This window comes from Strix uralensis, chromosome 11 (assembly GCF_047716275.1).
Source record: "Strix uralensis isolate ZFMK-TIS-50842 chromosome 11, bStrUra1, whole genome shotgun sequence".
Taxonomy (NCBI): domain Eukaryota; kingdom Metazoa; phylum Chordata; class Aves; order Strigiformes; family Strigidae; genus Strix; species Strix uralensis.
In genome coordinates this window covers 5,934,646-5,955,017 of record NC_133982.1, presented here as the reverse complement: position 1 = coordinate 5,955,017, position 20,372 = coordinate 5,934,646, and the positions used below count along the sequence as shown (strand labels likewise).

The 20,372-nt window shown below is 42.7% G+C and overlaps 1 protein-coding gene across 2 annotated transcripts; it reads left to right on the top strand.

The window, feature by feature from the left end:
- The first annotated feature begins 1,136 nt into the window (after positions 1-1,136).
- On the top strand, positions 1,137-15,099 carry CRABP1 (cellular retinoic acid binding protein 1). 2 transcript variants are annotated; one of them, XM_074880575.1, is made up of 4 exons: positions 1,137-1,277; positions 1,831-2,009; positions 4,748-4,861; positions 14,771-15,099. In XM_074880575.1, the coding sequence occupies exons 1-4, from the start codon at positions 1,208-1,210 to the stop codon at positions 14,819-14,821; spliced, it is 414 nt and encodes a 137-aa protein (XP_074736676.1). In that variant the 5' UTR covers positions 1,137-1,207; the 3' UTR covers positions 14,822-15,099. The 2 variants fall into 2 exon arrangements, with proteins under 2 accessions (XP_074736676.1, XP_074736675.1); XM_074880574.1 differs by lacking the exon at positions 14,771-15,099 and adding an exon at positions 8,362-8,961.
- Positions 15,100-20,372: the final 5,273 nt, after the last annotated feature.

Below are 20,372 nucleotides of genomic sequence, written 5' to 3'. Positions count from 1 at the left end.
AGCAGCAGAAAAACTCCATATGCCTTAACCCATCAAATTCTGTTCCCCTTAATCATGTGGATAAATCAGCTGCAATAAGGAAATTTAATCTAGCATCTTTGACCTGAAACTGAGAGATTCTAAGCTAAGATGATGGAAATGGTCATGGCAAGTCTGAAAGGCACAGAGCAGCTCTCAAATCTTTAGCACACTGGTGTTAATGTAAATAAGTGTGAAATAGCTTGATGTGCTTCTCCAAAGCTTGTGACCACCATGGGCACTGCTCTTTCTGATGCAGTTGGAAAACCTTGCGGTTACGCAGCTGTATCCTCAACTCCAAAAGCGCCACAGAGCAACGAGGGAGCGCGCGGCTGTGACTGGGGAATGGTACAGACAGTGTATACGTCCTTGTCCCTCACCCTTCTCAAAGGGGCAGACTTGCATCAGGGGGCAGCAACAGCTTCCTTACAACAGTCTTTGGCCTGGTGGTCGTCCAGACGAGCAGTGCTGGGGGCAGGCTCGTTGGTGGCAGCCCGCCGGGCTGGGAGGCCTGTGCGTGCGGGGACTGTGGGGTGAGGGTGTGTAGTACTGTGCCTCGGCCCTGCCATGGCGGGGTCAAGCCAGCGTGAGCCCGGAGAGGCTGCTCTTATTTGGATTGCCCTCTCCCTTCCCTGCCTGCCTCTGGGGCCTTTCATCAAGTGTTTAGCGTCCACCCCAGCTGCAGGACAAGTGACAATCAGGCTCTCCTGCATGGGAAGGCCCAGGAGGCAGCTGGGGGGCTGCAAGGCAGGCAGGCAGGGAGTGCTGGATGGATGACGGGAAGCATGGATGGATGGACGGATGGATGGATGCATGGATGGATGGATGGACGGATCGATGGATGGATGGATGGATGGATGGATGGATGGACGGACAGATGGACAGATGGACGGATGGATGGATGGACGTATGGATGGATGGACGGACAGATGGACGTATGGATGGATGGATGGATGGACGGATGGATGGATGGACAGATGGACGGCTGTCTGGCAGGGCCGTGGCTGGGAGGGGGCCGGCTGTCTGGCGGCGTGGTGTGGGCCCCGGGGGAAGGGGTGGGGGGCCGGGTGGGTGTGACCCGCTCTCCCTCCCAGCCGCCGCCGCGGTCCGCCCCGCTCACAAGGTGCCTGAGCCGGAGAGAGAGCAGCAGCGCCGCGTCCCCGCCGCCGTCCGCAGCGCCCGCCCCGCCATGCCCAACTTCGCCGGCACTTGGAAGATGAGGAGCAGCGAGAATTTCGACGAGCTCCTCAAGGCGCTGGGTGAGGCGCGGGGCAGCCCGGCGACGGGCCGCGGGCAACCCGGGGCTGCGTCCCGCGGGAGGGGGGCACGGGGCGGGGAGCGGGGGGGGCTGCAGCCGGAGCCGCGCTCCGGTGCCCTCCCGGGCCAGGCACCCGGCAGAGCTCCGAGCACCGACCGCGGGCAGGAGAGGCTCGGCCGGCGCGGGGGAACGCCGGGAGCCCTGCCCGGGGTGGGGCGATCGCAGGCACGGCACGGTGGGAGCCTCACCTGCGGCCGCCGGGGGTCCTGCCCCGGGGATCCGGGCTGCCGCTGGCCCGGCGGCTCCCGCCACGCTCTGCCACGGGGATCCCTGCACCACCGCGCGCTCGCCGGCCGTGCAGAGCTGCCGGGGGGCCGCGGCTCCGCGCCGCGCTGTGCCGAGTTCTGTGGCGGGGCTACGCGCGGTGCCCCGCGGCCGCGCCGCCGCCGGCCTCTCGCCCCACCGCCTCCCCCGAGCTGCTGGTGGTGCTGGGCGAGCTCAGCCCGGGAGCCGGCTGGCGACTTCAGGCTCTGCTTCCTCCCCGCTTCGCCCAGGTGTCAATGCCATGCTCAGGAAGGTGGCGGTGGCTGCCGCCTCCAAACCCCACGTGGAGATCCGCCAGGACGGGGACCAGTTCTACATTAAAACTTCCACCACTGTCCGCACCACTGAGATCAACTTCAAAATCGGGGAGAGCTTTGAGGAGGAGACGGTGGATGGACGGAAGTGCAGGGTAGGAGGAGAGCTGGGGCGTGTGTGTGTTTGTGTGTGTGTGTGTTACCAAGTTCTTTTTAGATGGGACAAACACATCTGGTGCCAGTGTCCCCAGTCAGTGGCATTGCTGCCCTCCACCCTCTTCTTTCCAGAAACACTCTGGGGGTTCTTGATGGTCACCACTCCTTTTGTTCCTTGTCCAGCATTCTCCGTCTTGCAGGGTAAAGCTGGAATCTGAAGGCAACGGAGCATGGCAGGTCACAAAGGCAGAGTTCGAATACCTGCTTGCCAGCTCCTTGACTGGCAGGGTTTTTTCCAGCTTTTTCTGCTTCCCTCTCCCCTGGAGACCTCAGCTGCAGTGAAAGCTCTCCCAGCCTCTGTCCCTGATGGGAACATGGGGAACAGTGGAGCGAGAGAGACCTCAAGAGTCAGGATTTAATGCACAAACCTGACATAACTTTTGTCCTAAACTGAATCAGCTGAGTTCACAAGCAGGACCGCGGACTGTTGGTAGTTTGGGGCTGAAATCCTCTTTCATTCCCTTGCAAGTGCATGTCTCCCGTTTGCTGATCAGATAAGTCTTTAACAGTGTAAGACAGACTTTCAGCTAGTGTTATACCAGCCATAATTACACCATCTCCTTGTGCAGAAGTGCATTTGAGGGCGTTCACTGGAGTGTTTTGGGCTTGATTCTGTGTGTGAGCCCCTCGCTTCTCTACCTTTGTAACCACTTCTAGGGCTGTGGAGGGGGCTTTAAGTCAGTAGCGTCCCACACCATCTTCTCACTGGTGTAGATACATGGGATCTGGGGTATTGAAGAACTGGGCTGTGATCATAGATGCCGTTTGAAAAAAGTTATCAAAGGCATGGGTTAATTATCCTTTTCTCAGGCACTTTACTCTCACACTTAGAAGTATATATAAAACACTTAAAAAAGAAGTATGAATAGAGTATCAGAATGTAGTCCCAAATGAGGATGCAGTTTTAAAAGTATTCTGTGATGGTAAAATAATCTGCTTTCCAAAATATGATCTCTGCTAATTCTTGGGCCAGCTTCTGAGACCATTTGCACCACTAAAAATTCAGACCTTACTCTCTCCAGTGCAATTGCTGTGAATTTAAATTTATGAAAAGAGGAGGCAGATTCTGGGAGTCAGTGAACGTTTAGAACATCCACTTGATCTCTAGGATGAGTTATCACATATTTAACAGTTTGTCCAGGAAATGTTGCTGGCTTTGTTAATTTACCTTGTTCGGCAAAAGTAGTATTTTAGTGTCTTCATGCATAATGCATATACAATAAATGTGACCCACTTTCTAGAGAAGGATTTATTGCTGCAGATGGAAAAACAATAATTACGGCTGTAAGCTATGAAAGTTGGAAAAATCTGAAAGAAATGTGTTTTCTGAAGTAGTAAATTTTTTCCGTGTGTTGTGAAATTATTTATAGTCCACTCTCAGGAATAAGTTGTACGGCTGTGTGTATATAAACAAGATGTGGCCACGGAGCAGAAACTGACAGATAATAAAATAATACTTCAGAATGTAATTTACAATATCTGGCAAAATTGCTGACTGGTGATAGATTTTGATACACTTTATGGGGTGGAGGGTTTTGTTCTGCCAACTAACTTGATCCATTGTTCATACAGACAAAGAGCAAGTCATATGTAGATGTACTGCAAGGCATAGCTTCTATAACTGTCATTTAAGATGGCTTGTTGGCTTAAAAAAACTATTGTTTTGAAAAAATATTTATAAAGTAAACAGCTAATTTTAAATCAAAGTAAAGTGTTTTTCCCTTGGAAAGTCTGGGAAGTGTTAACTTGAATTTATGCACACATATGCACACAGACACATATATATGTGTATGTATATAATCACAGACTAATGAATGTCTCCCATGTGCTAGTTATCAAGCGATTACTTGCACATTCATTACAGAGCATCCTTCTGCACAGCTGTTCCATTGCACTGTAGAATAATAGTTCAGTGATAGAATGAAAAGCAACAGAGTCAGGGCTTGCCTGTTTGTGAAAGCTAAACAAAATCCTATGTTTTTTTTTTTTTTTAATTTTTCAGTGGTTTCATAGTCATTATTGAAATGCTTGGAAAAATGCCCAAGGGTATTTCAATCTCCAGATCCACAACCTTGAAAAAGTAGTATAATAAACACTAGAATTCTAACAAAGTTTCTTTAATTTAGTTGTGATTTATCCTAGTTTGTTAGCACAGTGTTTAATTTACAGTTAACTTGGCACAGTGCCATATAGCATGAAAGGTTGTAAGTGACAAATACTGCATTATTTATGACCACAACATGATACATACGATTCTTTATGCTTTTACACTAAGGGGACTCTAGTGATAAATAAGATGTCAGATCAAACCCCACATGTGTACAAAGATGCTTGGGAATGTAGACACTACATTATCACACTTCTAAATTACACTTTTTAACATCAAGCGTTTTATGAAAACTGGGTGGCTTTTTAATTTGTGAACAAATGTGGATTTACACTGAAAAGCCATATTTACAGTTACTTTGTTATGAATATATACCTGTTTCCAAAATGCCCCCTCACACCTTAATTTTGACTTCACCACTCTTCACTGATGTCCTTTTCCCTTTGCCGTTATCTATGTGTTGCTCCTTTACTGCAGCAATTATTCTCACTACTGCTCATTGTTGTCTCTCTGCCTCATGCTGCTGGGGAATATAATTAATGTTATTCCTAATGGTTTTCTTGCCTGCAGAGTTTGGCCACTTGGGAGAATGAAAACAAGATCTATTGCAAACAAACTCTTGTTGAGGGAGATGGCCCCAAAACATACTGGACTCGAGAATTAGCTAATGATGAGCTGATTTTGGTAAGAACCTTGAACCCACCCAATACATGCACCATATTAACAGTTTTTTTGTTACCATGTAGTATGACTTACTATTTTGCCTTACTTAAATCCATCTGGAAAACTACCATTTTCATAATCCTCTGCAGTAAAATTCATACATCACTGGTTTTGCTTTCTTTTTAAATGTTTTTTTTTAAGGACAAATGAAGATATATGCAGGTTCTCACTTGCATTTCATTGCTATAACTTTTGCCATACTTTTACTGGTAGAATAATCACAAGTCAGCCACTTCTGCTCTGTAAATTCACACCACCACCAAAGAATTCGCTTGATTTATTGCAGATTTTCTCTGGTGAAAGGGAGATCAAGGCATTTGACTTCATCTCTAGAGAACCTTCTTTTTTTAGGCATGTGCATAATATGTTGCTTCTTATTGGCAACCACGTGCTGTATAGCAGGAAATATGTGGCATGTTGTTAGCATGCTCTAATCTCGTTCTGTTTATGAAGAACATATAATTCCTCCACCATCTCTGCCACTTTCCTCAATTCCTTGATCATCTCTGAATCCAGTTCAGAACTGCCTTCATGAGTTTCTCAGAAATACACTGAACATTGCTGTCAGCCAACATCCCCCCAGTCCTGTGTGACCTTCCATATGGCAGCAGGGTTGCTGTAGCCAGGGTGCTGAGCAGCACCTTTGCAACTGCCTCATCATTTACGCCATGAATCATGTGCAGTTTATTTATTTATATTGTACTTATTTCTGTTAGAGTTGAGTTTTCTTCAGTAGTCCCTCTATGTTAATGAAACAATATCCAGAACTGGATAAAGACATAGCTTCTCTGAGTTAAAAGTAGCACAGTTCAGCCTGAGTTCAGAATCATTTTATTGCACATGTTCTTGCTAGTGAATTCCGGATAAATAGTTGATTAGACTGTTACGCCTCATCAGTTTGGGCATGGAAGACAGGCTGCTGGAGTGACGGGTAAGAAAACATCAAAGCAGGGAGGTTTTATTTCAGACTATCACACTAACTAAACCTCTGCACTTTAAAAAACAAGCAGCCTCCCCAATGTTTCTCTAAAGCAGTTGGAGCTCTATTTTTAAGATTGCATCTGAAACAAAAACGGGACCCAAACCTAACCAAATATAAACAAAAAGTTTTTAAGGTGTTAATATTATTCCAGACATCTTGGAATGTTCACCCACCCCTTATGAGGAGGTGTATGCTGTTAGTGAAATCACACTGGTTTCTGTTGAATGAATACTCCAATTCTGGATAATTTCTTTTGATTCAACCACTGGAATTCCTTATATTATCAAAAAACTTTAGGAGGCAAAGTGCTTTGATCTCTGCTTCACATCTTTATATATAATGCAGTGGACAAAATACATTCTCAACTATAATTTTTCCAGCTTTCTAACAATACATTTCTGTAGTTTATTATTTAAGCAACAAAGTAGTGAGGCAGCTGTTAAACACAGTGAACGGCTCCAAGCAAAGCAAGAAAGCCAGTCATAATGCAATTGCCTCCTGCAATCAGCAGTGTGAACTTACCCTGCTGGGGAAGAAGAATGAGGTTGGTTAAGAAACCAGAGCAATTCAAAGATTATAAAGCCATCTAATCTTTTTTCTTGTATAATACAGTCTGTTGAGCTTTTCTGAATTAATTATTTTTCAAATTAGGATATAAATTAGAAAAACCTTCTTATTAAAATATTTCCATTTATAGGAACTCAGTCACAACTTTTGGTAAATTGTTTTAACTAATTTCCTTGCCACTAAAATATACACATTATTTGTAATCTGTATATGTCTAGATTCAACTTCCAGTCATTACATATTGTGTGTAAAAGAACCTAAATAATATGCCTAAAGTTTGTTATTGCAAATAATTCTCTTAACAACACTGATCAAGTCACTTCTTGGAAGAACCTTCTCATTGTTAAGCTACACCACTGGAAGACCGTGAGCCCTTCAACATAAAGCAAGCTTTCCTTGAATCATTCTTCCAATGCTTCTATAATCCCCTCCAATTTACCAATTTCCTTTCTAAACTATGAACACCAGAACCGCACATACTGTTTTGCTAGAAATCACACTAGCATCTGATGTAGTGGTGACTTCATCTCCCTACTCTTAGCTGAAATTATTCTGATTTATACGCAAAGACTTTGTTAACACTTCTTTGGGAACTCATGCTCAGCTGATGATGATCCCAAGTAATTTTCCTGGTTTCTGATTCTCCAGACTGATCCCATTCCCCTCTCCTGCAAGCTGGGACTATGATCATTGGTTGCAATGTACGATTTTACCATGGCCATTATGAAAACATAGTGTTTGCTTCCAGGTGATCCAGATCATTCTCTCTGTCTTTTACTATTTAAACTATGCAGTTCCAGTCTCCTACCTCTTTTCTGGAGCATAATGGCCTCTTTTGCTTTCTTAAATATTAGGAAATCATTACTAGGTCCTCAGGACAAAGATTTTCAAGCCCCTCATGACATTTGATGGGACTGAGTGTACAAAACTTTTAAATACATGGATCAGCATGTTCAAAATCTTCTCACACCTAAAGCTCAACGGTGAGGTGTTTCTAGGAGTAATGGCGGTGAGTGTGAGGTTTCTGGTGCTTTGGAGAAGTTAAGATGGCCAAAATTAACCCTTCTGGGAGGCACCAAAGGGTTTTACTGTTTGGAGGAAGACAGAAGAGAGTAAGGGAAGCTACATTTTCTTGTCTGTGGCCCCTAATTTTAGAAGCCTAGAATATTCCCTGCAGACCATTATTTGGCCTTTAGAAGCTAAACTACCTGAAGGGATTGGCTGAGGTGTGTTCCTTAACTAAAACAGGGAACAAAGTAGGAATAGGAGCTCTTAGTGAGAAGACCCTGTGATCTCTTTTGATCTGTTGTCTCTCAACTATGTTTGGGTTTTTCATCACTCCGGTGAAGAAAGATTCAACCAAGATTATTTTATCTTATGCTTGGAAATTTTCCTTGGATCTGAGTCTGCAAACCCCCACTTACATCTTACTTCTTCAAAACTAAGATCACAATGAGAAGAAAAGATCTTTGTTTGTCTTCTTTCTTTCTTCTTCCATCCTCCCAGCTTTGTTAGGGTCCTTTAGGACGTGAAATTCATTCTCATTCAGTTTTGCTGCCCATGTGACTTCAAAACAAACATTTAACAATTCCATCTTCACACTTCTTAAACCTCCCTACTTACCTAAGAAATATTTTCTGTTCCTTTACTCTTTCTGATGTGCTTTGGTAAGCTTTCTCTATTTCAATTCTGGCAGAGCGCCTTAAATAAGCAGAAGGAAACCACATACTTGTGAACTTCTAGATGTCTGCAGATGGGAAGCTGTCTTTATGGGGCAGAGCCTGTGATGTAGCAGTTTAGGAACTCTGTAAGGCTGATACTTATTCTCACAGTGTTTGCTCCTGTTTCTCTGTCCAAAGAAATCTTTCAAGAAGTCTTGAGTCTGCTTCTTAGCTATTACATGCATTTGCAGAAGGAATCAAGGAAACTCATACTGCATGTGGAAGAAGTTGCAAGAAGGAATCTAAACTGTGTTAGACTGAGGCATGAATGGAAAAAAGGCTTGGGGCAACAGGCAGGGGGTAAGGAATGAGTTTTACTCTGCTAATACTGGCTTCATAAATGTTGGAGCTTTGCCACATAATTTTGATCTAATATGCTGCATTGCTTAGGGGGTCCATTTGAGTATAACATTTTCCTAGTGGAAGAATATATTTTTCTCCCCAACACAGCATGTTAAATAAAATGCATTTATTATCATGTACAATAAAAAAAAAAAAAAATCAGTGTTGAATTGTCATGACTACCACAGAGCTAAAATAGAAACCATATTACTGTATAATTATCAATCTTTCTTGCATCCTAGCAGAAGAATTCCTTATGTTCTTCAAAGATACTCCCTTGGAGCAATAAGATGGTCTTCCATGTCACATCACGTCCTCTGGTACACAGATGCTGGGAACAAACTAGTTAGCAAAGGTTTTCTTTACCTTCAGGTACCAGTTAAGTTTGCCTTTAGTTCTTGTACTGGGTCTGGCTGAGCCGGAATTTAGCCAAGGTCAAACCACCACAGTTCTCCTTAGCTCTCTGCAGCATGGAGAATGAGATTGTTCTTAATAGTAGCATAAATAATATTTGGCTCATACAATGGCAGATGTAGGTCTGAAGTCCTGTTGGAAAAAAGAGTCCTTTCATCTGAGTAAAGGAAGAGGGATCAAGCTCTGCTTTATAAAAAAGGTGCTGTGAATGTGTTAGAACATTGCAACTACTTTCATCAGTGCTGTTTATTCTAATCTCATCTGATACACTTTCTAGGATTTCAGTGCTGCATTTTTAGAAGTACTGAACAATGTAGATAAAAACATTACATGGAATATGCAAGCAAGGGAGGATGAAAAGGATAGAACCCCATCAAAGTCCACATTTGTTTGTCTTGACTGTATCTTTAGATTAGATTGTATTGTATTGTACTTTAGGACTGTAATGCATACAGGGTCAGAATATCTGTATTTACAACTCGACATTCATAAACTATACTTGGATTAGCACTTGAGCAATCAATATCAGAATATAACACCAAAAAAAATTTCCTTGTCTGAAAATTAAGACCTGGGATTAAGTCTCTTCGAATATGCTTTTTCTTCCCTTTTCTTTTATACTCTAGAATGTTTTTGCTGTTGCTGTGTGTTTTTGTCAGGGACATTAATGAGCTATCAATCACTTATGTAAGTCAGAAGAACAAAAGGTCTGCTCTTTACAAAGTTAAAGGACGCTGCTTCCAAATGTTAGCTATTCAAATGAGAAACATTTATTTTCAAACTTTATCTGTATTGCTGCTTTCATGGCTGCTCATGCCTCTATAGATTTTAGTTTAATCTGTAACACACAAACATTTTAAAGTGGATGATTACTGAAGAGGGGCTTTAAAAACAGCCTCAGACCACATTTTACACAGTTCATGTATCACACAGGGGTTCTCAGAATCAATTATAGCAAGGGTCAAAGATCAGAACATTAGGGGGGTTTCAAGCATGGTTTCTATTCTACATTCCCTCCCCAGAAAAATCATGGTGTAGTTGATTAAAACTGCTGAACTGTGGAGCCTAGATGAGTGAGTGAACATTTTTTAAATTATATTGCTGGCTTCTAAAAATTAAACATAGTAGGTAAGAAGGGTCAATGCAGATTTGGAAAGATACTTTGCAGCCAAATGCTGAGGTTTGTGATGTGCCTAAGCCTTGTGTTGAACAATGTTAAAACTACCTAAGTGTTGAACTTTTCTATAGTTTTTGAAGAGTGATCTTAAACAAAATCAGATATCAAAAGAAGTGTCTACTCATAGTGAGGTCAGTGGGGGGTTTTGCTGCTGACCTTGTTAAAACAGCCTTGCTAGAAGTTCTGAAGCCTGTAATAATACATACGTATGTGTTGCATGGACCTAATGCTTTAATTTACTACTCACCACAAGCAGATTTACAAGGGGGCATAGGGATATGCAGCCACTAGTACAGCCTGGTCTGGGTCACATACCAAACACATAAGCAGAGGAAGCAGAGGAAGAAGGCAAAGCCATTTGCATCTTGGATGCATCTGATCCTGTATGTAGCTTAAATGTGAGCCGTGTACTGGCCTTCAGGACTGCTACTGGGAGATACCATTGTCTCATGTTCTTACATGCTGCATGACTCTGAGGAAACTGTATAATATAGCAGTTCTCAAACACAGATACAAACATTTAGGCACCTTGATAAATTACCTGATTTTGCATGGTTCTGTCGATTGATATCCTGCAGAAAGCATGGTTATATATTGGGTGATTTGCTGTTAATATCCAAGTTTGAAAGTGATGGCTGCACCTTCTGTGACTGTGGCCCCATAATGATCAACGTCTTTCATAAAACATTATGGGAGTCAGGAGGAGGAAGGAGAAATGCAATATGCCTTTATTGTGAATATTTATATCTTTATTCTGGGTAACATGGAAGTTTGCATGTGGACAAAACCTTTTCTCAGGATTCATTTAAGTAATAGCTTCTCTTCATTTGTTTGCTGATGTATTCTGTCTTCCTTTTGTGAGTTGCCTCTGCAGGCTGGTCAGTCATAAGCAGATAACAGGGGATTTTTGCATACACTGGCAGAAGTGATCTTTCCCAGGTGATTGTTTCAATGACAGTCTGCCTAATTACACTGTGTGCTCCACTTATCACAAAGGCTCCTCAGCAAATGTTTATAAAGAAGGCCTTCAAAAAGCAGATTTACTCATACAATAATATATTACTGCCCTGTAATTCTCTTTTAATCTCTAATGATGTCAGTGTTCATCAGATTTTGAGTGAACCGAGAGAGGTCAATTTATTGGATTATCCCCCTGCGCAGGGCTTTGTTTGCAGTGTGCTTTGGACTCTTAGCTACAGATTACGACAAGCTAAGTGAAGAAAGCAATTCTGTAATTTGCAGTCATTGCACATTTAAAATCCTATTTTAGATTTAGACAGAAGCCCTATCTTGTAGCATTTTGTAAGATAAGTGGGACCTTTGCAAACTGGTGAGAAGGTGGCGTTTGAAAATCCTGCATCTTCTCATTAGATTTGAATTGCAGTTTGGTAGTGTTGCACATTTTTAGTTGCTCTGGTGAAACTTCACCACCAAATAGCTAGGATTGCTTGCTCTCTTTCTTTTTATTAGGCAGTTCTACTCCTTTGGATCATGGAAATCTTTAAAGTCTGCTTGTTCTGACAGGAACTATCACCTTTCCAATCTAGAATTAGAGTCATAGACACTAAACTGCTTCATCCTACTCCTGAATACAAGGATTTAAGTGTGAAGGACAGAGGAGTAACAGCCTTTTGATTTGGATCTTCCCCTGAGCTTGGGCCCAGCTGTACATTAAACGTTTCTGTGAGGAACCACAAGAAAAGGAATGCAGCAAGTTTGAACATGTTTCTCTTTGCTTTGTTTAGCAACATTTAGTGGAGTTATACCAACAGTGCTAGTAAAATAGGGAAACAGCTTTTACATAAGTCCACATTTAAACCATGTACATAACCATGACAATCAAAGCCATTTATTTCTGTGCTTCAGTATGGAATTAGGTTGCTAATCATCTGAATGGGTATAAGGTGTAAAATCTAAGTGCTAAAAAATGCAGCTTATTCCTGAAACAGGTCAGAGGCCACATAACTTAAGCTGGGTCTTCAAGGAAAGGATGCCTGGCTATTTGAGAAGTGCCCGTTGGCTACATAGTACTCCAGTGTAATTGTAATTGGACTTTGCATGAATTTTATCTCTTTACAATCTAGATTTGAAGATATGATTGTGTTAAATTATAGTGGTTTTCCAGACTGTGAGACTGGTGTGTTGCAGAGAATGACAATCCTTGTGTGTAGCAACCGATTAAGACTACTGTGTGTTTGTGTTCCCCAGGTTATGTCCATGTTTTCTGCACTTGCACAGAGCAATTTGAATGCAGTCCTTTGCCTGAGATTTTCAGGAGTCCAGCAGTCCAGCTGGAGCTGAATGTTGGAAGTACAAAACAAACAGCAATTGCGCTTTTTCGCAAGCGTGTCAAGTTGTGACTCTGTGAGCGCACAACAGTCAGTCTGTGTGAACACACAGTGGACTTGCTGTCTCTGCAATGCATTCTGGAGGCACCCATATTACTGAGCCTTCCCAGAAAGTTATTATTTCGTTTTTCTTCCTCCACAAATTTTTATCTTTATTTTCACACTGCCTCCTGTGGGTCTTGCAAGGAAGCTGCCAATCAGACTACACTGATGTCAGGAGCAGGCTCTGCCTAGGAGCACAGTCTCAGGAGCAGACACTAGAATTTTAGACACTCAGACCTACAGACTTGCAGTATGGATCACATTGATTTCAATCTACTCTTCCCTGCAGCGTTCCCTCTCAATACAGCTGCTGATCTGTTGTGAGAAGAACTGCTGTCGCACAGGTTTAGGGGAAGGAGTTTGTCTCAGTTTCCCTGGAGGAATAGACATAAATTTACTAGGGAGGTTACAAGAGTTTTGGCAAACTGCTGCTGCAGCCTTTCTCATTAGAACTGGCTGGTGTGGCACCCACGCACATCACAAGATGTGACTGCATAGCTGTGCAGCTCCAATTGTCAGACTGGGGCTGTGCCAGCTCTTGAAGAACACTACACAAAGACAGTTGTACTATTATTTATGATTTGTGTTGAAATAGCAGCGGGGGACCCAAACTTCATTGTACTTAGAAGTGCCTGAATGCACCACAGAAAGACAATCACTGTCATGGTGACCTTCCAGTCTCCACAGACAACCTCAAGCCCTAGATGATCTTGACTCTGACTTGCTTCCTCTGGCAAAGCTCCTGCCAAAATAATTTTGCCTTTGTGTATAATTTTGGAAGTGTTGAAGGAAGCCATAGCAAGGGTATTTGCAGCTGGTGCTGTGGGCAATAGAGAACTATCTGCATCCTTTAACATTCATTTTCAAGCTAAAAATTTATATAAAGATTGATATGATAATCAATTTATATGCATAAAACCAAAGCCTATATCTCAAAATGTCTAACAGACTTCTTCTCAATAAAGTGAACAAAACGTAAGCCAGAATCAGTTTTAAAGCCAAATTCTTTCAAAGACGCGTGGCCAAAACAGGTGTAGAAAGCATTAAAACAAATTAAGTCCAGCTGAATTTTCCTAACACACTGGGGTAGGTATTCATTATATTTTTCAGTGAGACCTTGGCAGTTATTAACAGCCAAACATCCCACCTCACAACTTGTTAGTGGTGAGCTCGAGATTGTCTGTCAGTGTAGCTGAACATGAAGTTTTTTGCAGTCAGTATTTCCTCACTCTTGCACCCATTATTTCCTTCATGTTTAATTGCTTGCTTAGATTTTAGCCTGCCAGACCTGAAATTACACACAAACACTTTGGGGTTTAGGTGGCTTTCTCAGACAGCTGCCACAATCACTGTCCTGCCTAAATGTCCTGATAATCTGTACTGCAATACTGCTGTGGTAGAATTGCCTTCTAAGTGCAGAGCTACAGAGTGATTTAAAAACCGCAGTCAGTGGTACACCATCATATAACACCACCTCTAAGTATCTGGAAAATCAAGGTACTCTGAGGTACCGAATCTGGTATAAGAAATGGGATGATAATGGGACATAGTCTGTAGTAAGTCAGCGACTTTCAGATGTGTAGTGATCAAAATTGTGAGATCTCATAGATGTTTAGTCATGTGAAATGAGTTTGATCTCCGTTATGTGTCAGCATTTCAGACCCTTATCATAGTTAACAAATTCACTGGTTAAGGTCACAGGATCCCGAAAGAAGGTTGTAATTGACACTGCCCACATTACAGCTTGGGAGAGAGGCTTTTGGTATCCTGGCATGGTGTGTCAACACCTTGCAGCAGCATTATGTTTACAGGTTTTAGGTATGCATTCTTCTGGTCCTCAGCATTGCTCCACTGACTTCATTTGAACTGCTCTGATTTATACCTGCAAATATCAAAGAATACCTTTGACATGCCATCTGAATTCCACCCTCAGCATTTCCAGTTCAAAGTGCTGCAGCTGTTTCTAAATATAACAACAGTACATTCCCAATTCTTTTTCTTTTCACAAGTTTATTTATAAATGCATGCCAAGAAACTATAGAAAAAGGGAATTTCTGTGTTGTTTATCATTCTGACAAAAATCATCGTGCCTTGGAAAAAAGGTCACTTATATCGTGTTCCTCTTCCAAAATGACTCCTTTCTTTACTCGCATTTGTCAAAAGACAGAGGAAAATGTCTGCTGTAGAACTAGCTGCTATAGTAAAAATAACAGTAAAAAATGGTGTTAAATGTTTGCTGGTTCCATCTCTTCTGATTGATTTCTATTTCTTTTCCAGACCTTTGGTGCTGATGATGTTGTGTGCACAAGAATTTATGTAAGAGAGTAAAAACATCAATTTACTTGTCATCTGGGATGAAGTGGAGAACTGTGAAAATCCCCAGTATAATTAGTATCTGTGTGTGCTGTTACTAATGCGGTGTTGTATGTGACCATGTGTGTTATATCTGAACCCATATCCTCTGTTAAGTGTATTTTGCTTTCATTTTTCATCGCAGACACTATTCCTTTCCACTTTTATGCCATCATTTTTTGTGTCTGCTTTGTATTTTGTAGTTGTCACTTGCTATGGTTTCATCAATTATTAAACTTATTGGGCATAACTCACAGCTGTTTTGGGGTGTTTTTAATAGAAAACCCAGCAGTGCTTTGGTTAGGACTGAAACACTTTTACCCTCTGCTGAAGTCAGCGTGGAGTTTCACTGCTGTTGGCTAGCACTGTGCTGTCAGGGAACACCTCCTAGGGCAACACAAAGTGCTGGAGAGCAAGCGAATTGCAAGGCTTTTCGTGGAGCTGCAGGCTGCTCTCTCAAACCCAGAGCTCTGCTTCTTTCCTTCTTTCTGTCCTCTCTCCTTGGGAGAGTTGTTGAGGAACAATTTCTGTATCCTGTGACTGCTGGCACTGTGATTCAGCAGAACCAGACAAGACGAGGAGACATCTCTACTGTCTTACCTGCTACGTCTCTGAAGAATGCCCAAACTTTCCTTGTTGAGACACTCAAGTACAAAACCCAGCTGTATCTACAGGACGAATAACATTGTGATCATGACTAATATTGTCATCACACCCAAGCACCTCAGGCCTGATCAGAGACTTTACTTGTTTACTGACAGACTTTACTTGTTTGGGCCATAAAAAGATAAAGCTGAGGGGAGCCGCTTTTCTCCTACCTTCTCACTTGCAACAGAGGCAACTTCCAACGGCTTCACTCCCCCTCAGTGTTACAGCTCTCACCTTTGCTGACTCAAAAGTTCATTCTTTGAACAACTGAGTATTTCACAAACCAAGGCCATAGACCAAATTTCATGTATTTATTCTGGCTCAGAGTTCTGGCCACAGCACTATCAAGTATTAGATTCAAGCTAAACAGACATTCCTCTAATGAACCAGAAACTCTACTGTTCTTCAGCCTTGGAAATACCTGGAGATTGAGGTGAGGAGCACTACTTATTTCAGTGCAATATCCAAGCTTATCTGACCAAATTTCAGCTTTGCAAAAATAATTTATCTGCTTCGTGTCACCCAATCATAGAAGATTTTTAAGAGTTTTCGTGTTAGCTGAGTATATGCCCTGTTCACTGGACTGTGCTCAGTATTCAGAATGGGAAAATGGGTCCAAATCTTGATCGTCTTGGGACATCCATGGGAAATAAATTACTTTGTCTCTTCATCGCTTGCATAGCTATGCAGAGAAATCCCCTTTGATAGGATTGTCAAAGTGCTGTGGAGAAATCAGCCATCTGTTCTATATATTGCAGTGTGAGCTACAGCAGCACAACAGGAGAGAAACAGACGATGTTTTCTGTCTCCCCTGCTCTGACAGCTCACACTTTCTTTCTGTGCCATCAGCACTCAAGATACAATATTGCAGTTGAAAAGGGGGATCTTCTCCTTCCACACTCTAACCTTAAGCCAAACCCTGTTTTCAAGACTTGGGTTCACTTGGTACCAATTAGATACACTGTGTGTTAGCTCACATTGAAGCATGGGCTGAAATTAGTTCATTGTGGTTTGGATGCAGCTGAAGCTGCCTCCCGGTAAGAATGAAACCATGAGGGGAATGACAGTGATCTATCTTTATTTTCTATCTTCTTTTAAGATTCAAATTAAAATAGCTGGGTGTTTTTTTCCAAACAAATTCCGTTTCAGGAGTATCTGGACCTGCTTGTGCAATCAGTTGTGCCAAAGGGACTCCATAAAAAGCTCCAGGCTGAGCTAGCTCAAAGCTTCTCAGTGATGCAGACAAAACTATGTCTTGCCACATCAAGGCTGAGAAGTAAATAGCACACAGTGTTGCAGGACATGCTGGCACATGCCATATCCTACAGCAACAGGAGCCCACCAACACCATAGAGTGCTTTGCCTCCACCTCCCAGAAGGTGGGTGGTGGATGTGGGGGCTGGTACAAGCTGATGAGGCAAGTAGTAGAGCCAAAGCTAATAGGTAGCAGGGCTGTTTGCCATTCCAGAAAAATGCTACTCTTAGCGATTACCTTTTCTACCTGTGTCTAAAACAGCCCTGATGCATGGTTTGTGAGGGTTCAGCAAGGTATTGTCTAGAGCAAGTGAGTGCATTTAATGGAAGCAGTGATTACTATGTTTCATTTCTAGGAAGGCTCATGCTAAGCTGTTGTGCTGCTCAAGCAAATATCCTTCAGAAAGCTTTCCCATCAACTGGAAAATACCAAGTCAGCTTTCCATCCAGTTGGCAACTACTATCCAAGTAATAAAGCATGAGCTGTGTAACTGGGTTGTAGAAGTTATGATTAAAAACAGGCTCTTGAGATATGAGCTACCCTGCATAACTGGGAACTTTCTTCTTCCAGGGTTGAAACTGTTCCCCTAAGCTTCATTTGCAGTCTGGCATGACAGAAGTTCCCTTCTTTAGTAATTTCATGGTGGAAGCTTCATCACTTGATTGACTTTCATGGAGTTACATTAGTTACTGGTGCATGGGTAAATTCATATGAACAGAGACTAGAATTGGTCCAGGGTGTTAGTTTTATGGCTCATTGTTGAAGCAGTGCAAAGGCCAAATTGTATTTTGTGAGCCCTCCTGGATTTAAAAGCTCTCCAGATCTAGGCACACAAGGATTTGGAATGATTTTACTGGCCAAAAGCCTTGCAGTTGTCTCCTGCCTTTCTTTTCTTTGCTGAGATTAAGCTCCTTTGGGAACATGAAAGTTGAACAATGCCAGTGTGGCCGAGACAGTTTTATCCACTGTTTGTGTAAAAAAACATGAATTCACCCCTCCCCAGATGAGGTGATGGAAGCAGAGTAGAGTTACTGTAGCTGACATCCAGAAAAACTTAGTCTCACGATGTCTGAGTGTCAAACAGTTGCTTAGCAGAACAGGGTCCTGAAAGCTTCGGGCGGCCACTCTCTGCAAAAGGAGGGATGGACTTTTACAGGCAAAGGTGCCGGGACAATGGAGCACCTAAGGGTTACATAAATGGTTTGCTGATTACTTGATAGCATGTGAATATCTGAAAAGGGCCCCAGGGATTTTATGGATGTTGCCTTCCAGATTCCAATCAAAGAGACTCTTTCTGCAGGCCCGTGATGGAACAACCAGTGGGGCCAGGGACAGAGCCTGGCTCACAGTTGTGTGTATCGGTGAGCAAGCAGAAACTTCCTTCCCCTTACGCTGCTGTGTTCTAATTAGCACTTTGTCACTTGACCTGGAAGCACGCAGTGGTTACAAGCGTAGCATGGTGACAAACATAGCTCACCTCTGGATGGCAGTTGGTTGACCACTGTATGCATCACCACCCAGTGCATGTCTGTTGCTTTGCAAGTCTCTGTGCCCAAGAAGTTAGACTTCCGAGGTCTGCCAGTGCTCAATGGTGATGGCCAAATGACTTGCAGGCTTTGTTGCTAAGAACATTCTGACCATGTAAGTGAATGCATTAGGGAACTCTTCCCTGCAAGTTTATTACATACTACTATTTATGTTGGAGAGCATTTCTCCACACAAAGCCAGCAGAATACAGATAGCTAAGAAGGTGAGAAGTCTTCGTGCCTGAAATCTAAAGGCTTTGTCTTGCAGTTGCCTAAACAGTCCTGCCGATTGAATGGATACAGTACAAGTGAGTATTCAGTTGCCTAAACATAGATATCAACCGCTATTTTAGATGACCTACATATCCAAGAGATCTGCACGAAGCTGGCATATAACACATGCTCTGCATGAGGCCTGTGCCTTTTTTTGAAGAGGCAGTATCAGAGCAGGGAGAAAACCTGAGGGCATCCAACAGAAATGGCTGTGAAAAGGCAACTGTGCCCAACCTGTGTGCCTGCAGGCTTGGAACCATGCTGTGCACTGTATTGACCACACTGATAACTGACTGCTACAGCAAGGCAAAGAAGGGGTTATACAGATATCTGCAGCAACTTGGCACATGTGTAACATTTCACAAAACCAAAACTTCCCCACATGAGTGGAACACTAGGATACAGCAGTCATATTCTCTGCCCTAGGGCACAAGAGTTCATTTTAGGATTTTCTTTTGATTTTCCATACTTTGTTCTTATGCTGCTTTCATAAAACATTTATTGTTTTTCTTTTCTCCACGAAAAATAAACATCCTAACCAGTAAACAGATCAGGCAGTGAAGTTGGATTCAAAATAATCCACTGTGGGAAACCCAAAATATGTAAAAAAAACCTCAGTCAGAAATGTGATATTGCATTGAATCATTCAGTTCACATGTACCTGTACCACCAGCTACTATTGCGTGGGAACAGAGCTGTCCCACTGTCCGCTGTATGCCCTGGAGAGCCAGTGCTGCTTTTGCTCAACTGGTCACTTTTTGCGCTCTGAGTGCAAAGAGATATCTTTCTGCTGCCATGAAGCTCCAAATCCCACATGGCTGCAGAATCCAGAGTCTTTGAATCCTGTTAAAATATGTGCTGTCTGAATACTGCCGTGTCAGAAGTGGAACAACCTAAGGTGTTCTCTTTGATATTACAGATGGCTGGATGGCTGGCTAACGAGTCTGGTGAAAAAAATGCTGTTATTAATAATGGAGGCAAAAAACCCCCAGGATTCTTGAAATTTTAGTTCACTCTTATTTGACTCTTGCTGTACTCTGCTAAATCAGAGTGAGGTTCTGAAACCGGGGATTTTGCCTTGTATCTCTCATTCTGGTTCCATCTGAGGGCCTGCCAGTGATGTTCTGCTGACATGATCTGTGGCAGGCACTCATGTTTTTTGTCATATTCTCAAAACAAAGAGGAATCTGGCAGATAAACTGTTTTACAAGTACAATATGATGTTAGAATTTGCTGTATGGTCACACATTGCAACTAGAGAGGAAGGTGGTCAGGCTTGAAATGGTTTCTGCAGCAGGCAATACCAGAGTCTTCTAGTAGATACTGCTATGTCCCGCACAAACCCGCTGCTTACTGGGAGAGGCACTTCAGCTGCTCAAGCAGAAAGGAGGTGACAGTCTAGGTGACTGAACTACAGATTTCTTAAAAGCCCTGTAAATACGTATCTCAATGTTAATCTCCACAAGATGTTCATGTGGAGCTGGTGAACTGATTTCATCATACGTCTGATGAGTTCACAGAAAGTTTTCAAAGGACTGAAGCTTTCATGCCTAAGTAGCTGCCACTGCTGGGAGATAAAGGTGCAACTGGAAATCAAGTGACCTTAGAGAAACTGCAGATAGGAACAGCTGTAATGGGTCAGTGCAAAGGTCCTCTCTTCTCCAGTATCTGGTGTCTAAGACTCTTCCTGAGACCTCTGTGAGCCTGCATATCCCTTTAGCAGGCTGAAAGACATATAGCTAGTCTGCCTCCAAAGCATGCCTTGGAAATATCTCTATGTGCTTGTGTCCCATTCAGTCCACTTTCCTCACCTTTGTGTTCCACA

What these genes read in the sequence shown, in the direction of transcription:
- CRABP1 (XM_074880574.1), top strand. Translation starts at nt 1,208, where the DNA reads ATGCCCAACTTCGCCGGCACTTGGAAGATGAGGAGCAGCGAGAATTTC. An exon ending in CGAGCTCCTCAAGGCGCTGG is followed by an intron (nt 1,278 to 1,830) that starts GTGAGGCGCGGG and finishes CGCTTCGCCCAG; the next exon opens with GTGTCAATGCCATGCTCAGG. An exon ending in CTAATGATGAGCTGATTTTG is followed by an intron (nt 4,862 to 8,361) that starts GTAAGAACCTTG and finishes ATGCATTTGCAG; the next exon opens with AAGGAATCAAGGAAACTCAT.